This window comes from Neolamprologus brichardi, chromosome 8, assembly GCF_056152115.1.
Source record: "Neolamprologus brichardi isolate AB-2024 chromosome 8, ASM5615211v1, whole genome shotgun sequence".
Classification (NCBI taxonomy): domain Eukaryota; kingdom Metazoa; phylum Chordata; class Actinopteri; order Cichliformes; family Cichlidae; genus Neolamprologus; species Neolamprologus brichardi.
The window spans coordinates 15,909,727-15,932,221 of NC_142111.1; the positions used below are offsets into that span (position 1 = coordinate 15,909,727).

The 22,495-nt window shown below is 42.3% G+C and overlaps 1 protein-coding gene across 3 annotated transcripts in view; it reads left to right on the forward strand.

Moving 5' to 3' along the window:
• adkb (adenosine kinase b) overlaps nucleotides 1-22,495 on the forward strand; it is a 126,632-nt gene that overhangs the window by 67,899 nt on the left and 36,238 nt on the right. For all 3 annotated transcript variants that reach the window (XM_087844699.1, XM_006791141.3, XM_006791142.3), the window contains one exon: nucleotides 18,363-18,533. In XM_087844699.1, coding sequence (XP_087700825.1) covers nucleotides 18,363-18,533 — 171 coding nt within the window. The remainder of the gene's footprint in view (nucleotides 1-18,362; nucleotides 18,534-22,495) is intronic.

Below are 22,495 nucleotides of genomic sequence, written 5' to 3' on the forward strand. Positions count from 1 at the left end.
TGTGTGTGTGTGGGGACACAAGAGATGCACAGATTAGATTAGATACAGTAGCTGCAGCGTGGCCCCGGCCGTTTGTGTGCAGAATGCGATTTAGTTGTGAAGTTTGAGCACACTCTGGGTGATGGGTGACGGGACAGACTGACAGTGACAGTGGGGTGGTAATGGCTCTGAATGAGGAGGAATGGCCCCTGCAAGACTGCCCACCCTCCTCCTGTACCAGAGCACAGCAGCCTTGTCCAAATACACTGCAAAATGAATTCTTCTCTACACCTGTGCTGTTTTTTTTTTTCTTCCACAGAAGCAGAAATCAAAGCTATTTATAGCTTAACCTATCTGGGGTGAAATGGAAAAAAAAGAAAGAAATCCAGCCTTCGTTTTTATTAAGAATTCACAGGCACAGCCTGTCAGATGTTGAGACATCAGGCATCAGAAGGTACAAATAGGTTGTATTGCATTTGCAGCTTTTAAACCAGACCCTGACCCGATAGCTAAAAAGGTGGCTACAAGGCCAAAGCCAGCCTCTTGTCTGAGCGATGTGGACGTCTCAGCATTACTGCAGCTTTCTATAAAATTCCAGGTTTGTTTTCATTCCCGCTCACATATTTGTCTCTCTTGCCCTCCTTGCCCCCTTTTCCTCGCTAATACGGAAAAATCATGTCTAGAACTTTGGCTGGGGAGCTCGGCAGTTCATGAAAAATGCATCCACTCAGCTCTTTCTCGAAGTCTTCGCCTCTGATACTCTTGTCATATCATATCCATGTCATGTCAGTGCGTGTATTAATTATGTAGCAGGCAGAGTTGAGGAGACAATATTGATGCATCTCAACTAGACGTCCCATGTATATTGCTTACTTGTCACTGGGAAATAAAAACAAGGCTTAATTACGGATGAGACGACTGTTTAATGTTTAGCCTTGTGAGTAAATAATTCTTGGTGTGTGTTTACGGGAAGCATTTTTCTTTCCTTTCTGTCAGCATCCACCCCCCACCGCCACCACCCCCACCTCCCTGGGCTCCATTTTACTCTCTGTCTCACTCTATTCATCCGTCGTGGTCACTTTTTCCGGATCAACTGAGGTGTTCGACCCGGTCATCCCGCCTGGGTTTAGCCTCTCTTTTCAGTTTTCGCAGCCTCACAATCTCCGAACATATTGCAGACAAATGGCACCCAGTAGCACCTTTGGAGGTGTCCCAAATTGCAAAGGTAATTTATTTCTTCGCCAGCAGAATTATACATGAGTAAGAGGTCATATTGTAATATGAAATTGCTTAGCAGCTGCACACATTTGCCAGATCCTGTTCGGGTTTTGTGTTTCTGTTTACGAGTCCTCTCTGTGCAGTAATCTTATGGAACCGTGATAGCACTTGAATATATTCCCTCAGCAAATGAATAGCAGGCGGGAGCACTAGCTCTAGATGTTTCCTCTTGAAATACAGCTGTTTCCCTCCGGTCCTCTTCTTCCTTCTGTAACAAATGGTCTCCCAGGATTAAAACCACTACAAGCACTTCAGAGATATTAATCTTCTTCGAGGACCGCGATTCGAAAAGTTGCATCAGAAAGGAAAAGTAAAGACTTGCACGCTACTGTGTTTAAAGCCAAAAGGTTGGATATGTGTTTTCCTTATGTCTATAGATTACCTGCACCGTGTAATGAGTGCATATTTTGAGTCGGTAAACCCTGATGAGTCAGGATTGATCCTGTGTGTTTTTGCAGTGCTACAATCATTGTTTTACAGCGTGGTGATTGCTGCAGTTTGGCAGCAATAATTGGAAGTTCAAAGCGCCGATCCGTGAGTGTAGCCTGGGGATAAGTTTCTGGAGAAGCTGACACTTCAGACGTATTATGAAGCCATCACGTCTAATTTGCACAGGCCTCTTTTGTAATTTACCCCCAATTCAGAGGAACAGTCTCCTGCTCTGCAGCACAATGCACACTCTGCTTGCATTGTTCACGCTCATTGGAAGAGACACTGAGTGAATGAGTCTTGGAGCTCAAATAATGCGAGGCACTGTTCCTGTCATATTTGTTGCTGTGTAATGGCTCCTGATTTGGTGTTTCCTGCGGCGTCTTTTTTGGTTTTAGTGCAGAGCAGACAACGCCGCAACGCACGCAGCAACTGCTTTCTGTGCATCCAGTCCAAGCAACGTGTTTACAGTTCACTTTTTTCGAAGCAACTGCTTGACAGATAAAGGACAACGAGATGTCGTATAGTCTTTGAGAGGGGGGAGGAAACCTCTTCAGAGGCAGGACGGGGGCTTTCCACATGCCGCCCAGACATTCTGACACATATTGAGGTTGTCTGTGTGCATCTTTTGAAGATGCAAATGTGTCAGCCACATGTAACCAACCACCCAGCGAGAAGCTGAGATGCTCAACTGCCTTTCTCACGGCTCTTAAATGGCTTCCAGTGATCAGCGTGCCTGTGAAGCCTTCGGTTCTTTTTTAACACACACGTTTATTTATTTTTTAATTTTTTTGCGGGGATATTGAATAATTTGGGCACATTTATCACTGGGCAGAAAATGACTTGTTTAACCACATTAAAAGACGGAAGAGAGTTTGGCTGTAAATCTTTACGAGCGCTCGTGTAGCAGTCTTAGAGGTTGGTGTTGTGTGCGTAAGTGTTAATGATACAGAAGCCGTTAATTGGGCAGTAATGCAAACCAGAAGTTACAAAACTCAGGAAATTGGTTAATTTGTCAAACTTTTTAGGCCTGCTTTTTCCCCCCTCACGACAATGTAGTAGGATCTTAATCAAAAAGAATATTTACACCTCAAACTTGCCCCGCCAGCTTTGGCGTCTAACGTAAGGGGGGGAAAAGCACATCATAGCGCCGCACATTCTAACAGAGGAGGCGTTGGTAAATTATTAATGTTTTCCCTCGCGCTGTCACCTATCATCGCACTAGCCTTCTGCAGTCTGCAATTTTGAAATGCAAGAGTGGTAGTCCTGCGGTGTGGCAAGTCATGTTTCAGGCTCTCATTTCAATATCTGAAGTGAAAGGTCAGGATGATATATTCTGTCCTGTCGCGGTGCCAGTGACTTACATGCTACCAGTTGAAGATGTAACACTTTTACGAGGCCCACCCAGCCTGTTGAGCAAACTGATAATGAATCAATCTCTGTGAAACATTTATGGCTGCCCCCAGAGCCCTGCCAATCCCACCCTTTTCTTTGCATGAGGCCAATTAGAGCATCCTCAGTGGCCCCTGCTGTCTGTGTCAGGGAAGCTCCTTGCATTGTCATATCAATATTCCTCCGTTGATCTCCAGCTGAGGCGAGTCCGGCTGCTCTTTCCACACATGCTAATTTGCATTCGCCAGCATGTGCGGGAGATGGCATGCTGGCTGCCTCTCCTCCTTGTTCCCAAACCTACTGTTGCCGCCTCTCTCTCTCCCTCTCTGTCTTTTTTTTTTTTTTTTTTTTTTTTTTTTTTTTTTTTTTTAAGAGAGGGAGAGGAAAGGTTTCTTGATTCCTGGCATGCCAGAGAAGGGTCCTCTGAGGATTACATTGGCTAAGCCCTTATCACTCCAGGAAATTCACTGCCTGCTTAAAAAAGTGGTAGAAGTAGAAAATCAAGGGGAAGTGTTATTCTTTTTAAGTTTCTCCTTATTCCCATGGAAAGTTATTACGGGTTTGAAGAAAAGTCCTTTTTTTGGCACTCAAGTTTTCTCCTAACTGTATTTCATATTTCACCCTTCCCTTCCCTTTTTTTTTCCAGGCGGCTGGTGGAATTTTAGAAGTGGAAAATGTGAAGGCAGGTGCTTGAGAGAGAGTGAGAGAGAGGGGAGGTTTAGGGAGGGCTTTGCTCACTGGGAAGCGATGTTAAACATCCAGGGGAAATGTTTGTTATTCTAATGGGATACCACCATGGTAACAGCTTTTAGAGACTCCCAAGGCTTTGTGCGGAGTATATGCACGCATTCATCAATCTCGCCTAATTTCTTTGGGGATTAGCAAATATAATCAGCCCTTTCTCCAAGTCGTCACCTGTTTATCGACATGAATATTATGGTGAAATTTAGCAGAACACGGCACTGTTGGATGTGGAGAAAGCAATACACGGGCTATTAATATAAATCACAAATTGAAGCGAGTCACTGAATGGATTCAAAAGTCATTAGTATTCGTTTTGCACTGAATGACATCCCAGGCAGAATAGCTTAAATTTTGCACATGCTTTTTTTTTTTAAATAGAAAAGCACTTTTGCTCATATTACATCTTGAAATTAAACATGTTTCAGGCAGAAGTGATTAATTATGTTATTTTCACACTTAATACCTTTAAAGGAGGTTAAAAGCAATGAAGTGAACTCATTTAGAAGACTTGATGGAAAAGAAGAAAAAAAAGGAAACCCGACCTGATGACGAGCCTCGGTCTTTAAAAGACTCGAGTAACTCGTAAGCCCCCCCTCTCAGTTCTATACCTTTTTCTCTCCCGCTGCAGATTTCCTTAAGTGGCTTATGTGAATTGCAATTGCCACATTGAAGCCGAGAGTGTACAGAACACATTTCTCCCCGGCCGTGACCAGCTAACAGCGCGTTGAACTTGTGCGTGCGGTGATTGAGAGGTTTCACACACAACACTGCAGCGCTGTGGGAGTATAGCCTGACCTAAAGCTAAGCCTCCAGCCGGAACAGCCTTCCATAACACTCACAACACTGCTCTCTTATCTACTGGCATTTCTGTCTGATACAAATAGCCAAGACATGATATAGTTGGCTACATGTCATATCTGGCATTGTACTACTCTCTGTCTGCCCCTCCACCACCCCCACCCCTGTGAAATATAATGCTTTTAACTCTCCAGCTTCTTGCCTTGGCTATTTTTTCCATCTGTAGCGGAGACAGAGACCAGTGTGTTTGCTCGTCTTGGCCAAAGGCCAAAGGCTCTTTCTGATATAATCCCCACCATCGATCAGACTTTGTTTACTCTAACATGGTTTCTCTCCCCTCCAGCAATTAGAAGGCAACCTTCCACCTCCTGCTCCTCAGACCAGCTTTATACGTTTATTTTTCCCTTAAGTGGTAATTTTTCATGTTGCAGCTCAGCTCTGAGAAGTGTGGGTGTATATTAAGTAATGGATACTTTTCAACCAGACTGACACGTTAGATACCACATTTTTTTTGTTGTTAATGTTTCTTTGTTTCTTTAAAGAGAAGGATCCTCCAGTCGCCAAACACTGGCACGTATGGGCACATTATTGAGAGAGGATTCACACATATTGCACTCCACGTCCCGTGTGTTTCATTTAGACTGCTCCACTTAGAAATCTCAAGCACTTTGAAATTTTAGAAAAATGGATGGTGGTTGTAGAAGCCGAGGCTGACTCTCTGTCTGTCTGAGAGGCTCTCGTCATAATAAATCTGGCCGGAGAGTGACTGGCCTTCTCTGCTATCTTGGTTGAAGAGGTTTATAATGTAAAGGCTTTTACTTCATTCGTAATGTTGTCACCACAACTACGAGTTTTCGGTTTGTTACTGAGTGAAGTAAATTAGTTGGGATGTGGTTTGTTAGAGACTAAAACTGACTCTGTGGGTTAACTTTAACAAATGGATTCTCAAGTTATTGTATCTGTTAATAATTTTGCACTTATGGTGTTGCAAAAATATATATCCCCCCTTGCTGATTTCTACATTTTTACAACAACTGGTAACAAGTTTTTCACATTGTTGTGGAGGAATTTTGGCACGTTCTTCTTTGCTGAAATGTTTGAATATAGCCACACTGGAGGGTTTTCGAGCATGAACGGCCTGCTTAAGGTCATGCCAAAGCATCGCAATTGGATTTGAATCCAGACTTTGACCTGGCTTTTCTAGACCTAAACTGGCCAGTGTCCTGCTGCATAACCTTCAGCTTCAGGACCCAAACTGATGGTTTCCTTCGGGATTTTCTGGTAGAGAGCAGATAGTAGCAGAGCAGCTCCAAACATCATACTACCACCACCGTGTTTGACTGTTGGTATGAGAGGTATTTTTCACCTTCCTTATTGTTGAATCATGAACTCTGACCTTAACCGAGACAAGTGTATTTCTGTATGGGTGTATTATGCGTGTTTATTTACAATAATACATACCGGCTCATGATTTTGGTTTAAAGTTGTTTGTTTATTCTTAAATTTGATATGTAAAGGTGGGTAGAATTGACTCTAGGTTAGGGCTCTGCGATATGACCAAAATCTCATATCCCGATATAAGAATTCTATCATCCGATAACGATATAAATCACAAAAATGTAACATTTTCTGTAAATTCTGTGAATCTCGGGCAGCTCGACTTGCGGCAAGTGTTTCCAGCTGCGCGTCATGTAGCTGGAGTCGAGTGTTTTAACCGATGCATGAAACTATACATTTTTAGACATAAGTTGTTATAAGTTTATTACACAGAGTGCTGCGGGGAAAAGCCTGTTCTAATGTTTGAGTCTAAGGTTGATTTTTTAGCACCTGGCAGCTCTTTTTTACTTCTCATCTGTAAATAATCTGCTCTTTCACGTGATTCAGTTTACTTTGAAAAGTCTCAACAGGATCTTGAGCTTTATTGTGAAAGGTTTATGTGGAACATAAACAAGAAGTTATATCGAACAGCCCTACTCTAGGTGGTGCATTTTAGTCTATAACCTCTGGAGATTACAAAGCAACTTAAGCCCAGTGTCTCACTGTCCATGTTAGTTGGCTGTTCAGCTCATATGGCATGTGCCAACTCTGGGTGTGGAGTCCATAACATGTGCATTTTTATTAGTAAGCTAGGGTTACTTGGATAAAACATGAGAAATGAGATGAAATTAACAATATATTTGAGTGTTTGTTATGTGGAGAAAACAGAGATTAGAGAGAAAAAAGTGCATTTACATCCATTTAAAAATAAATAAATACATTTTACAAAGTAAAATTCAAAATACAGCGAGAATGTTTTTCGACACTGAGGTGAGAAAGTTGATGTCTTAATAAAAGCAAAAAGCGAGACGGTGCAGTGGAAACAAACTTGATTAAAACATCGGCTGCGCTGGAGAGTTGCAAAAATTGCGTCAGGAAAAAGCATTAGATCTGTAGCAAAGCTCCCATCCAAATGTAGCTCTAATTTTAACTGAAGGTCAGTGAAAGAAAATGCAAATTGTACTTTTGTTCATCTGAGATTTAAATAGTACTTTTCTCACATCATCTCGTTGTGCTTTGCCATCCAACTGTTTTTACCAACTGTTTATCTCGGTGCATTCCTGCTGCTAGTATTTGCACTCCGGCAATGCATTGAAATGTTTTTTAATGCATATTATTATTTTTGAGTGAACAAAACCAAAACAGCTGTAAATGTTATTAATACCACAGCCAATATAGGATTAAATATCCCAAAGATCTAGAAGCACTCATGATGCACACATGAGGCATGAATTACGTTTTAGGTCTGAGTCGCCCGGTGACAATGACAACTAATTTTTAGGCTCATTTTTATTAAACTCTGTTTTATTTAGCCCCAGATGAAAATATCACTGGTTTAACCTTGTATAATCCAGTATATCTCCTTAAAATAAGTCACTGATATGCATTAGTCATCTTGTCCTACAGAGAGGTAATATCAAACACACTGCGACTAATAAGTCTCTCAGTCAGAATTATCAAAGCCGAGCAGCATGCGAATGCCTCTGGACAATTGTAATTTAACATCTAACACATTTTCTTCACCCCGTTACTTTTGGCAAGCGATGCCGACGCCTACCAGTAGCATCTGAATTTGGGGATTTTAAGGTTTTGTTTGCAGCTTAAGAAAGGCTCATTTTCTGGCTGTCATTATATCCATCTTAGCCTGAGATGCTGTTCTCAAGTGCAAGAAGCTCTTAGTACCCTACAATACTAATATTTCAGTGCTTTGAGGAAGGAAAATGTCCGTTTAAAGGAATGGAGAGGAATAACTTTGAAAATGGCTCGCAGACAGATTATAAATACAAGAACTTTTAATGGTATTATGCATTTACTTTAAAAAGTTAAAAGCTCCTTCAGTGTTTTTCACTTTTTTTCGCCCGCTGAGATAATTTCCATGGAGCGTGATTATCGTGCTCAGGTAGTGAAGCACTCTCCACTCGGCAGCAGTGAAGTTTTAGCTGAAACTGACCCCCTTCTCTTAAAAATCAAAACCCCATAGCATCATGAGTCTTTAAAGATTTTATTCTTGCATGTACAAGTATAGTAAACTTCAGATGAGTGCCCCCCCTTTCCTTACATGCATGTTTACAACATCTATGCGCATTCGATATTTCTCCCTCATGGTTTAAATATAAACAGAGCCGATCGGAGCTGACTTGTAGCATCTCGGCACAAGAAAGATAAAAACATGTGGAGTGAATAAACAAGCTCAGAAGTTTCTTAGCCTTGGCAGTATTTCTTCCTAGTTGTCACTTCGTATAGCTTTGTCATTTTTTGCATAATTCCATGGTGCATTGGCTCGACTTGATTTGATTTAGAACCTCCACTTTCAAGGAAATTGGGCTTAGGGTATGAAAGTTCACACTCCTTGCCTCCAGGCAATTGATTTCTTCTGAACTTGATTTTAGTGCTGTAGCATTACCAGTACTGAGTGTTAGCACCAGGTTTGTCACAGTGGTCTGATGATACTCAACTCTTGGTACGAGTTTATTACTTTAAAGTTGTGGATATAGAATTTCGAGGAAAGCATATTTGATTTATTGCCCACTGAATTATTAATCAGTAAGGAAATTAATTATTATTTGCAGCATTGGTTTGATTATAGTTCTCTTCCATGTTTTGTTTTGTTTTAGTCAAATTAATTTAAGTCATTTCAGTTACGCAGTGTGGGCGATTGACTCATAATTTGGAGCCATTTACAATCAGCTACTATGTTACTGTCACACTAGGTAGCACGACTAAAATGATTGCGACCACGTGCAGTCAACTTGCGATCAAGTCGACTGCACTTGCTCCGAGGATGAGGATCATGTCCGCAGCTACTAGCGGTCATCTTCAAAGCAATTTCGGTGCATTAAGAAAACAATAAAACGGCAACACAAGACGGAGTCAGTGTGCCATTAGTTTGCAATTGAATGGGTCAAGATGGCAGTTACAGGCGGGCAGAAATTTACAATAACCACTGATAATCAAAGTCCAGCAATTTTAGTTCTAAAACAAAAATGTCTTCCCAAATATCAAAGTAGTTGCTGCAGGAAGGCTATTTAACTGCAAAATGACACATGTGCCCAGCAAAACTGCCTTTATATAGGAATATAACCAGAACACAACCACTTCAATAGGGAGAAGATCATTTGGAAGGTTGACTTACTAACTTACTAACTTACTTACTTGACTGCAAACTTTGATTACTAACCTGTTTTGCAATTAGACTCCAATGAATCGTCATTGCAGAAAGGAGTCCAGGCAGTGATAGGAATTAGGATTGGACCTCCCAGAGTCTGCACACTGGTGGTGGTGTAGATGAAGATGGAGGCTTGGATGTGAGTGACAATGGTGAGGTGGAGAGGAGGGAAGCAAGTCGTACGGATGATAGTCAGAATGACAGAAGAGCACTAAAGGTAGGCAATAAAATGATTGGTCTAGAGTAATGGTGTGGGAATAGAGGAAGTGATGTAAAGAATAGAGTAGCACCCTGAACACTCAGGAGCGCAGGCAGATGAGTGAGTCGATGACGATTATTTGGAGACAGGTCATCTCCCACCAAGTGAGGTCACCCAGCTACTTTTCAGTCTCCGACAGCAATGCATCCACCAGGCAACCATGATTTTTCATTGCCAATGGAAGTTTGTTGTCCTATTGTTTACCACAGTGTGACTGAGCCATTAGAAGAGTCACAGGTTTTGGCTTTTCCACATCAGCCCTGAAGTTTGCCACTTGCTTAAAGTCTTAATAAAAGTGCAAAAAGTGTTGAAATATTTTTTGAAATGTCAATAAAATTACTGGAAATCATCTAAAATTTGACGCTTTAGAAAATATGCTCTCTAGACAGGATTTTTATTTGCTTCTCCTCCAGCTTCCAACTTACTCTGCTCATTTTGAATAACTCTGATTTGTTTATTAGGCGAAAACTGTTCAAAAAGGTAGGCTGAAAGCTGTTGGTGTTTTTCTCTCGGGGTCATCATATCACACTTTCAATTAGATGGTTTTTTTTCTTCATTTTTTTTAGTTTTTTAAGCAGCCATGAATAATTAAAAGCTCCTTTTTTCCCACCACATGTTCTCCTGGTGCTAAGCACACAGTCAGAAGTTATTATTAGACTGAATTTAAGCGGCCCTGTGTCCTCAGCTCTGAGCAGTGGGCACCGAGCTCCTGCATTGAGTTTGACAGCCTTCACACAATATTGTGCAAGGGCGCTCCCTTAGCTTCTCATGCTGGTTAAATGTAATATGGCAGATGGATAGTATTTGCAGGGAGAGCGGGGGTCTCACCCTCTCTCTCACTCAGTTTTTTTTTTTTCTTCTTTTCGTCGTCTCTTGCCAGTACCTCAGACATTTCAAGAGGGAGAAATATGTATCAAATTAACTCTTAGCAATGGGGCCTCCAAGCTCCCTGCCCTTGTCTTTTCAGCAATCAGAGCTTTGTTATTTTAGTCTTTCAACCAAAACCAAACTGGATTCAATGGCTTCAGCAATTACCTGTAATTTTCCAACCTGGTGCGCTAGCTTTCACTGGACTCTGAACAGTGAAAGATTGTCTCCTTGGTTTTTTTGTGTTCAAGTTAAGTGCACTAATTCATTTACATCCACAAGAGTGGTACATTTGGAAATGTTCACTTCCCGGCAGCAGGAATGTCTGTGGAGATTTAGTTTCTGTCTGTGCACAACCTCCGAGTCACTGAAACTGGAAACCCCTGCGCAGTGTCGACGCTCAGACACTGAACCTCAGCTTTATACATCTGACCCATATATTAATACGTCCTTTCAAGCCGCTTCAGAAGAGACAACTCTGGAGCCCCAACATCTGTTTTCAGATGGCAGACTTTTATCCCATTTTTCCATCGACCCCCACTAACTCTCTTTTCCATTCCCCGTCCTGTTCTCGAGTCGCGAAAAGAAACTACAGGAGCCCAACTTTCATGTGTGTTTTTGTGTGAGCCAGAGTGATGTTTCCTCTTCAGAGGTACTGGAGGAGAGAGAAACTGTTCACACTAAAATGCTAATTAAGTGCAGTGTGGCAGACAAGGACACTTGAGAGTGTATGCATTAGCAAATTTTAACTCCCTGCAAACCAAACAGTTTGTTCTGGGCTAATCTCCCAATGATGGAGGCAAGAACAACAGTGGGAACCAGAGAGGGTAAAATATATAGACTTGCTATGCAAGTGGAAGTGAGAGACAGAGGAGCTCGGTTCTCTCTTTCATCACAAAGACAGCGCAGCTTTAACAGAGGGAAGCGTCTCTCCTGCCATATTTTTTGCCTTCGTATAGGTGCCATATGGTATCTGTAAGGGAGAGTCATTTTGTGCTATGCAGTGAATTATTCTGTGGATTAGTACTGGCATTTAAATGCTCTTGGCTTTAAATCTTGTCTGTTTTAGATCTTAAGTACATTCCTTGGCATCCTGCTCCCCTGCTCAAGTTGGCCTTTTCCCCTGGCCAACACATTTTTGAAACTGCAGGGCTTAACGGGAGAGCAAAAGGCAGCCATCTGAAGAGACCCTGAAGCTGATCTTGAATTACTTTTAGTGAGATACTGCTCGTATCAAACCAATTGTTCCAGTGTTGTGATGCCAGCGAACCTTAACCTAAACTTGAGGTTAAAACCTCCTCTTTCTTCTTTTTTTTTTTTTTAGCTACTACCTTAGTCTTTGCTGCCTCTGATGGTTATACAGGCTTGTGGTGTGACACACCCTCCCGTCAGATGTTGGCTTTATTGTGTGATGAAGATGACCGGGTATATTTGGTTCTGACCTTCTAGCTTCTAGCATCTCTATATTTCATAAATACCTCAAGAGACCTGTATAACATCAGGGAAAAATATCCACCAGCTTAAAAATTGAGTAATATTTAAACCAGAGAAAATGTTTTAGGAATAAATCCTGCAGGAGTCAGTAAGCAATGTCTCTGCCCAGTTGTTAAGACCAGCATTCGTGGCACATTTATGTTGCCCCGGGGATGCCGGCTGACATGATAGCCCCCTTTTCCTCATCTCCAAGCGTCCTTTAGAGAGACGGGCCCTCCCTTCTGTTTCCAGTACAGTTGGCCTCCCTCCAGCCTCCCTCAGAAGAAGTGAATGAATTCCTAGATGTCTGATAAGCTTCACCAGAACATGATTCTTAATGGAAGAGAAGAAGAAGAGGCAGATGCTATCAGCGTGCCTGAATTGCCTCGCAGTCAGATCAAACATCCTAAAAGGGCGGTGAATGCTCAATCATGTTGTGAGGTTGTTACACATTTATCTTCTCTGTTGGTTTAATTGAACTTGTTTCCAAATGAAACCAACTGGCCGTTTCAATGCAAACAAAACATCATTAGCATTGTGAAAATCCCAGTTGTTTTGTAGCGCTCATTTTCCTTTGAAATGAAAAGCCTTAAATTAGCTCTTTTCATCCTTGTAATTTTTTCCCCTCCACTCAAGGCACTTTGTGACACCATTAATCACTTACCTCTGTTTATTTGTCATCATTCTTTCTCCTGTCTATTGAGCCAGAGCCTAACACAGATTCACCCACAGCTCCACTACCCCACAGCACAGTAGGTGTGAAAGGCCTTGTTTGTCCCCCGTGTGTTTGTGTGTAAAACAGCACGACCTTCACGATCGGGGAGTAAAATATAGCTCGCGACACTAGCGTAGCATACCAGAGGTGTCTTGATGGAGATGGAGTCATACTGAGCTAATGAAGCTCCAAACCTCAGCTATCGATCCACCTCGCAACGGTGCTTTACAGAGATAACAGAGGAGGAGAGCACTGTGTGGCATCACGGGCGCTCTGATCTGTGTGACATCTAATTCTGTGTAATGAACCCCGTGCACCAGAGAGCGTGATGGGGGGGGGGGGGGGGGGGGGGGCTGTCTATGATAATGACAGGGATAGCATGGCCTGGGAGTCTTTTGAAACACTGGAGGTTAGCTTGCAGGGCTTTGCTATGAAAAAGGTTATGTATCGCTGGAGTAAATGCCAAAAAAAACATTTTAAAAATTGAAATTGTGCTGCTGTGTCTGATTTCATGCAGGTCTTAGTCGAATGCTGCAGTCTTGTAGCTGCTCTTAGTTGTCAAATGTCTCTCCAGCTCTACACTTTAACTCCATTCCTGTCTACTCTTTACATTTGGCAGCTCAAAGAGGAATCTCAGGTTTTTATTCTGATGGCACGATAGACTTTTTGTGTGATTGAAGCTTTTCTTTACTTGAATTGAGGGTCTCAAGTCACATTAGGCCGCCCTCTGCTGAAACTAGACAAAAAAGAAAAGCATGTGAAACCGCTGCTCGTGTTTGGGTAATAGATAGAAATCGAGCAGCAAGATCACAAACTGTGAGCAGTGTATCAGAGCGATGATGTGGTTTGTAGTCGGCTAGTGTGACATTGTGCTAAACAGGGTGAAGGCACACAGCTAGAATAATGATTTGTATTTTCAAGCACAGCGCACAAGTTCTTCTGTTGGCCACAAAGGATCGCAGTGGGGAAAAAAGATAGAAGTTCATGCGATGACCGTATTTGCAAACAACTGCTTTTGAGATCTAGCCATAGCCTGGGTGGACCATGTGACCACCAGTTTCAATGAGATGTGCAACGAGCAATCACGTCAGCGATTCCCTGGCAACTTCCAATTGCTTGGGAACAATACATATTGCCCAACTGGTTGGCCAGAACAATGACTGTACCCAGAGGGAACTGCACTGAAAACTACCTTGTGATTGCATTGGCTGCCACCAGGTTGCCCAATAGAGAGGTATTATTCATCACTCCAGGGAGCACTTCTCCACTGCTTTAGAGTCCAGTGGCAGCATGCTTTGCACCACTGCATCCAACACTTAAATTGCATTTGGTGATGTAAGGCTTGGATGCAGCTGCCCAGCCATGAAGCCCATTCCATGAAGCTCTCTATGCGTTGTTCTTGAGCTAATCTGAAGGCCACGTGAAGTGTGGAGGTCTGTAGTGACTGACTCTGCAGAAAGCTGGCGAACTCAGCATCTGCTGACCCCACTCTGTGATTTTACATGGCCTACCACTGCATGGCTGAATTGCTGTTGTTCCCAGTCACTTCCACTTAGTTACAGTACAACTAACAGCTCACCGTTGTGGCCCATTGAAGTGATTGAATCCAGCGATTTGGATGGGTGAGCGTATACTCTTGGCAATGCAGTGTATGTTCTATTTAATATTGGTCCACCACTTCCTGAGGGACATATGTGTTTACACCAGCAGCTAGTTGCTAATATTGTTTCTCTGCCATTTGTTGCTTGGCAGTCAAAATATCATAACAGCTGCCTGCTGTACCTGGAAAATGTAACTTTGGCCTTTTAAGCGAAGCTAAACTGTGAAGTGGTGAGATAAAAGATGTAACAAAGATCTCTAGGGCAGAAGGCGACAGCAATGTTAGCATTTCTTTGTGTTTATCACTACAAGAAACCTTTTACACATTGGATTTGCTCATTTCATACATATGGAAATATTGAGAAAATCTTCTGTACAAATCTGTGATTAGTGGTTTTATAAACAAACCTAAGATCTGGAGATTTGATTAAATTTAGCGCAATTGCCATGGCCGTAATTACTCTTTTCACTGAGGTGGTGATAGTTTAAATTCTTTCCATCATTCCTGAGTAATAGGAAGTGTCAAATAAAACCTTCACGACACACTACTTTGAACACTCCCCCTTATTCCTGCAGAATTAAATTAGACCTAAAAAAAAAGAAGCTTTTTCTTTTCCATGACCACCTCTGCTGCTGGCGCAAATGAAAATGCCCTTCCCAAAATAGATCATTTTTACCCTTCAGATGTCCACTTTTATTTTAAGCCCAGTGACACCATGCCATCCATCACACCCAGCTTTTCAGATGTGAGCGGCCCCAGGGAAAACACTGATACAATGCAGAGGAAGTGTGATAGCGTGCTGCTGCTGCTGCTGTAGTTAGGACCTCTATGGTTAGATTACCACTAATTTCATCTCAGAGTAGCATTTAGACATTTTCTTTCTCTGCCTAAAGTGTAAGTCATTCCTCTTTTTAGCGTAAACACTGAAAATGGATGCTGTGCCTTTCCAGCTCTTCCCTCAAATTACCACTTGACATGGCCAAACATCGCTCTGCATTATTGTCTGCCAGGAAAATGCATTTCTGAAGGCTTTATTGAATGTTGTGCCTGGGTGGAATTTGTACGAAGTGTACCCAGCACTTTGATCATCTTGACCTGGAAATGTGATAGTCACCCCACTTCACAGAGCTCTCTGACACCTGGGAAACTAGATCTGGTATTCGTGACACACGATCTGCGTCGCAGTGTTAAAGACTTAACTTCTCCTGTTGCGTAGTCAGCACAGACTACTGATGATAGCTGGAATTTTGCATGCCTCAAAGTCTGACTTTTTCTCCTCGCAAGCCACAAGATTGGTGTGTCGTTTGGAAGAAACGACCTACATGGTTTTTATGAGCAGGATTCCTGCAATATAATGTACACTATATAATATTTTAAGTGGATTTTTGTGCTTCAAAGCTGAGTTTTTTGACAGATGTTAAAAGACTACATAAAAACTCTTTATTTTCCTTTGCTTTACTTTATTATAGTTTATGTTGGACTGTTTTGCAGGGTTCCTGTAGTTTGGAGTGGAGTTAGATCATCTATCTGTCTGTGTGTCTATCATTTAATTCCTTTTTTCAGGAGGGTGGTCTGATGTATTTTCCATTCACTCTCTATCTGACTGATCTTTTCAGAGCCACTTGTTCTTATTTTTGAGCTAGAGAAGCTTTTAAGAGCCATAGTTTAAAATAACCCTTAATTATCTTATACTTATCCTCAGCTTAACTTTGTTAAAGCCAATCTCTCTTTAAGCCATCTTTCTTCTGATTGGCTGCCCCTCGTGAATAGGAGGTTTGAATAACAGCAGGAGGGAGGGGCTACTGTCTTCCAAGCTAAATCTGCGTGCTTAAGATTACCATTATTATTATTAAGGATGCTGCAGCTCTTTGAAGAGTGAGTTTGGTAGTCAAGAGTGGAAAATAAAGCCTCCACAGATTGAGCTTTTAATTCACAAGGATTGCTTTACATGCCCATGCATAAAACAAAGGGGTGTTTACAATATCCGCAATATCATAAAAAGGGGTCATTTTAGCCTATTGCTAAATGGTTGCAAGGCATGTATATATCAGATTTTGTGTGTATAAATGAGATGTTATTGCATTGAAATGAAAAATTATATGTTTTTAGAACGTTTTAGGTACAGAAATGCAAAAAAAGTGAGTCATTTTCGCCCATTGCTAGGTGATGGCTAGGCAGATCAGAACCTGCAAGGACCCTAGGATCTACCTGTGTGTGCATGTAACAGTAATATATACTGTTACCCAAAGTAATAAATAATTAAAATAAACATTACACTTTTTACCAGACTAGTATACTAATAGCTGTTTCTTAGAAATAAAAATGGCTATGCAGACACCCAGTTCATACCAGTAGTCACCCTTCACCCTTTTGTGAAGCCTTCTTTCTCCTCCTGGCTGTCATCTTCTCGATGTGTCCCTGTCACCTATTCTTCCTCCTATGTGTTTGTTTACATTCACATACTGAGGTGCTGTTCATAGCCTGTGAAACATCTCTTCTCTGAAACATCCTAACCAGATGTCTGTTAGTAAAACTGTATAGCATTAATAACATATTAATAAACATATCGTGCTAATTAGACAATTAACATAATGCATTGAGGTTGAAGTTTATCCAAAGCACCAAAATGGATTTGAAGGTTTAAATAAGAATAAATTATTTTTTTTAGTATTTCAAGCTTATAATCCACTCAAACATCACTTAATCTGCTGCATTTCTGAGCAGTTTAATGCAATAGCATTGGCAGTGGTACTGAGGTTAGAAGTAAATTACACAGAGCCAGTGTGTGATTAGAGAAGCTGGCTTTTAAAGTTCACCACCCCTCGGGATATTTGATCGAGCCACGGGCCTTTGATCAGCGTTAACATTACGGTAACCATGACAGTTTATTTTCAACTACCAAAAAAGACCATTTGTGTCAGAAAACAATCTCCCCTTCCTCTGACACATTGGCACACCGCAAAAGAAAAATGTCAGGGTCAGTGATGGGCCATTAGCCCAGAGTGAGTTCTTTTTGTGCCGGCGGACCCATTGAAAACACCTTTTTAGTCTTCGACAGATGGTACTGTGACCCAGCAACCACAGGATGACCTGAGCCTCAACCTGAAGACTTTTTTCCCCCGAGAAAAACGCCCGCAGGACGTACAAGCTCATCAGAGGAACAAAAATGTCTGGCCAGAGAGCAGAATGACACATGAATGCATAATAAAAAAAATTCACCTCAGCACGGCTGCATTGTAATGCCTTGTACATTTGATTGACTACACAGTCACCCTCTATTCACTGGTATTATACCCTGTTCTTTTTCATAGAGGTCGGTCCTCTATTGCTGCAAATGTCATAGTACTTTAATGAGAACTGCACTGTAGTCTACAATGGAAGCTTTTCAGCAAGATTAAATGTATCACTGAGCTGAAACTTGCCCCCCCTCCTTCTCCCCTTTGCCCCTATTGTGACACAGTGGTTTTACAGAGCAGCTTGTTGCTGAAAAACAAGGTTAAGAAGATCAGTATCAAAGGAGGAGTGTTTTTGTGAGGCTTGCAGGAGAGTCTCGCTTCAGGTTTCCACCTGAAACACAAAGGTGTTTTCTTACCTGATTTGTATTCATTCACACAATGAGTGGGCCTGCCTCTCTTGTTTCCAAGTAAGGAGAGTCCAGACAAGACTTTTGTTCGCCCTATCATCGGATATGTGCATGTTGCTTCCTCCAGTACAAGCCTTGGAGCTCAGCCACAGGCTTTGTCCTGGATGGATTTTTTCCTGCCCTTTTTCCTCTTCTTTGTTGGTCCGCTTATGTTCTAAGAAACCATTTCAGATAAGTGTTTGAGCACTGCAGTTTCTTTTTTTCCTTTTCCTGCCCTGTGGCTGCTATGTTATTTCAAGATTATCAAGCCATGTCACCCTAAAACTACCTCATCAGAATCCAAAACCTACAAATTAGGTGTTGGAAGTGTTTCAGTTCACAGGAGCCCGTTACAGTTCAGTCATTTCTGGGCCTATGTACCGTTGTCAAAACACTGATAATTCTGCCTGTACGGAGGCACTGTACAGATTAATTTGTTTGATTTAGCTGAAGTCAGTCAAACCCACGAAATTATAATGTAGTAAATATTTTCTCTTGTTTCAGGGTTTTTTCCTCACTGTGTCCCCGGAGTCGATCGTCAAGGTGGCAAGACATGCTTCCGATAAGAACAAAATTTTTTGCATGAACCTCTCAGCACCATTCATCAGCCAATTCTTTAAAGAGCCCTTGATGAAGGTTATGCCTTATGTCGACATCTTGTTTGGCAACGAGACGGTAAGTGAAATGAGACGTGCATTCAAGCCTCTTTAGGACAGATATTTCCAGCTTAGTATATTTGTTTTTGCAAATTTTACAATTGAAATTGACAAATTCTTATATTTGGCTTTGAGACAAGCTGATTTAGCTGCTTTTCCCTCTTCCTTTCTTTTGATTGGCTGCACTTTGCAAACAAGAGATGTGAACAGCAGGTTTACAAGTGCACAGCTGCTGCTCCTGAATGAGATTTCCATAGTAAGGATATCCCTCTTCTCTTTGACGTCATACTGGGGAGTATGTAGAGCAGTCTGAAGCCTGAGATTTCGGTTCACAGACGTTACCTGAATAAATGCTGACCTCATAAGGTGGAACTTTAGCCAGGTTTAATATGGTCACCATTGTAACAGTATGTATGACAGCTTGGATTACCTCCAAATCCTTCAAAGTGACCTCAAATCAACAGCTAAAGGCAATTGACCTCAACCCTATTGAAAATTTGTGGACTATGCTTAAAACTTTGGTCCAAACCAAGAAACCAACCAATTTAGATGAACTCGAGCAGTGAAATATCTAGCCAGAATTAAGCCAGAAGCTTGTTGAGGGTCAGCAAAAGCATCTGGTTGAGGTTCAGCTTGCTAAGGAACATTCACCCAAATATTAGTAGGGGTATATATTTGAGCCTGTATGTATAATTTTACCTTGTGCAACAATTTCTTGTTTTTTATTCGATAAAAATGTGCAATCATTCCGCTTTATGTATCGTCACGCTAACATTGCGCATTTAGCCTTTTTATCTCACCATTTGTACACACAGCGTGTGTCAGATTTAGTACAGTAGCATTGAATGAACAAAAACTGAAGTATAATACTCTTGATATAGATATTATACATAAACTGTTCTTAAACACTCAGATATGAAAGCGTGGAGATATCAATCATTTATTTACTTAAGCCTTTTTTTCCTGCTTAAACAGTTTAGTTTTATTCAATGAACTATAACACCTGTTTGTCGCACTTCTGAGTGTTTTCTCTCGTTGGGGGTTCGTCCTGTCTGAGTGCTTCATATGTCGCCATGTTTAAAGTAAAATCAAAAGGCTGTGTCCGACCTTTGATTCCACTTATTGCTCTCCTCAGTATCCATTTAGCGTCTCACTTCTCGCTCACCATTAAGAGATGAATAAAACCGAGCGCGTTAATCAATCATCTCACTTGCGTCACCATTCCATGCCAGTTGATCTATCGATTTTTCTCCGCTTTGTGGAAGCGAGTAGGTGATTTGAGGTCAAGCTGTGGTCACAGAGTGTGCTGCTGCTGGGAAGTATCCTCTAACAGAGCAGACGAGCTTAACTCTGAGGACAAACTGCACCTTTGGGGGCGGGCGCAAAGCAGAGGGAAGTGGGGAAGTGGAGTGGATGTTCACTGGGCTGAACTTGCCTCCCCACTGCTAAAGTTACTAAACAGAGCCCTGTCTTCAGGTTAGAGATGGGGTCTGCAGACCGGGACAGAGCTGGAAGGAACTGCTCAGCATTTGAGGATTTATTGCCATTGCTGACTTCAGCTTTTTTCCCTCTTTTCCGTTCCCAACATAAGACCTCCTTTTTACATATGCACCTCTCTCTCTCTCTCTCTTGCTTCCTAATTGCTGTGAGGAACGATTCTGTCTCCTTAAACCGTGCTGTACATTTTGCAAGCGTTATGTATTTTCTAGTGGGTGGTACTGTAACTGTTTGTTTAAGAAGTTTGCTCACACCTCCAGTCATTACGATTTAATGACTCCGGATAATTGCAATGTATGTTTGTTGAAGTAGATTATCTTTCGGAGACTCTGTCAGGGCTCGCTTTCAGAAATTGAACCTGGTTAAGAACACCAAAATAAGAGTTTCAGTGAAAAAAAACAGAGGGCTGATTAACTGCTCAGCCGCCTCAAGCAGTGAGGTCTTCAAGGGTCTGTATAGGACTAATGCCTGTCCAGAGTGTTTTGACTCCTTTTGGCTCCCCCACCCCCTCACCTCTGTATTGGCTGCTGGGAGGGGGGAATGACTGCTCATACAGTCGAGCCCCAGACCTCCCATTGTGCACAAGCCAGACAAGGTTGCCGGTCATGCAGTGGCGCATGGTGAGTGACAGGCAACAGAGCCGCCTCGCCCACGCTTGCCCCTTCCAGCCCCCCCGGCCATCCTCTCGCCCCAGCTTCCACCCCCCAATGTGATGGATAACCCTCAGCCCGCGATGCTTTCATAACAAGTCAGTGACAGTCAGGATCATGCAGGCTGACTCCTATAGCCTTGCAGAATGTGCCATAAGGGAAGGCTAATGTGTCTGCTTGTCTCTGCCTTCCTCTCCCACACTTACTGAGTCACGATACAGAGCTAGTCTCACTTGGGGAAAAAAATGTTTAAAGCAGCTGTAAGATCTCATGTTTTGAAAATGACATGTACTAAATTTGAGCGAGATCGTTTTTGATTGCCACCTTATTTTTCCACGACTGGGAACTTATTTCAGCCAGATCACAACTCACGTTTAATCATTTTTAAATTCCCAAACAGTTTTGCAACACGGCAGACTTCAAAACATGTCAATAGCCTCTGTTTCTTCTCTTGTTTTGTTTTTTCTCTCCTGCCAGCTTCTGATGTTGAAATGTGTCTGCGTTTGAGTCTACCCTGGGTAATTCTGCTATAACTCGATCCTGCTGGTACTTGTTTTAAACCTGGCATCAGCAGGCCCTGCCTGCTCTATCGGCAGCCTCGTGCTTATATAACAGTCTCCCATCCATCCTGTAATTACTGCCTTTTTGGGGCATAGTGTAGTGTCTGTTCCTTCACTGCTGAGGGGAGGTGGAGGAGGAGGAGGAGGGGGGCAGTGCGGTTTCTGCGTTGGCAGGACCTCGGAGGTGGTGCCGGCAGAGGCACATAGACATCAGACGCTACTTCTCTTAATTGGCAAACATGTCGTGTGATAACCTGGGAACAGCACCGGCCTAATTGAGTCCTCCTGTGCTGTCCTCCTCTGACTACCTGACATGGAACCCAGGGCATTACATTTCCCTCCATTTAATGGCCGCAGTTAATTAGGCCCGAATGAGGGAATCATTACCGCTGGAAAAACCACATGCCAGTGGATTCGCCGATAAAATTAGCCACAATTTGCTTTTGCTATTTGAGCATGAGAGATAAACCACACAATGGGGGGGAGGGAGGATTGGACCATTACTGGTGGATTTGTATTGTGGCATTTTAGGCATATCATAGACAAATGGAACGATTAATCAAGGCTGAATTATTCACCCTGACTGATATTTCTTTTAGCCAGGATTCACGGCTTTCTCAATTTAGATCAGTCCGTGTGCTTCGGCTTCTCTTTCCCCTGTCAGAATGTTTTAAAAATGTGCTTCCTTAATAAAACAGTGCTGCAGATGATGTGCTTCGTTTTTTGCCCCACAGCCAGTACCGAACAACCTCCTCACTTCTCAGCCATTAACATTATATACCACCCCCATACAGGAGCTCCGCATGCTTTCCATTGCTGTCCAATGCATTCTGCACCTCCACACTCAGAGGGAGCTTATTTATATGGGTCCCAGCCCCATCTTCCAAACGAGAGACAGCCATTGTAATTGAATACTCAATAGGTGAGCCATTTAACAAAAGTGGAAATGGCGTTCGGCTATGTATTAATGTGCTTCGCCGAGGCAAAAGGAGCCATCATCATTTCAATGTTCAAGCTGTTTTAAAAGAGCATTTAGCCTGCCATCTCTCCAGGCCATGAGAGCAAAATGACACGGATTTCTTCCTCCTCTGTACTTTGTGCGAATGTTCCTCGCCTAATATTTTGTATGGTTATCTTGCTTATTTTCCCATCCATCCTTCAGCACCTCTCAGTGATCTAGGTGGAGGGATACAAGCAACTCCACAGAAGGTTATTGTCATGAAAAGCCCCTCAGGTCTTTTGGCTCTCAGCCCTATTTTTCTCCATCTGCATGC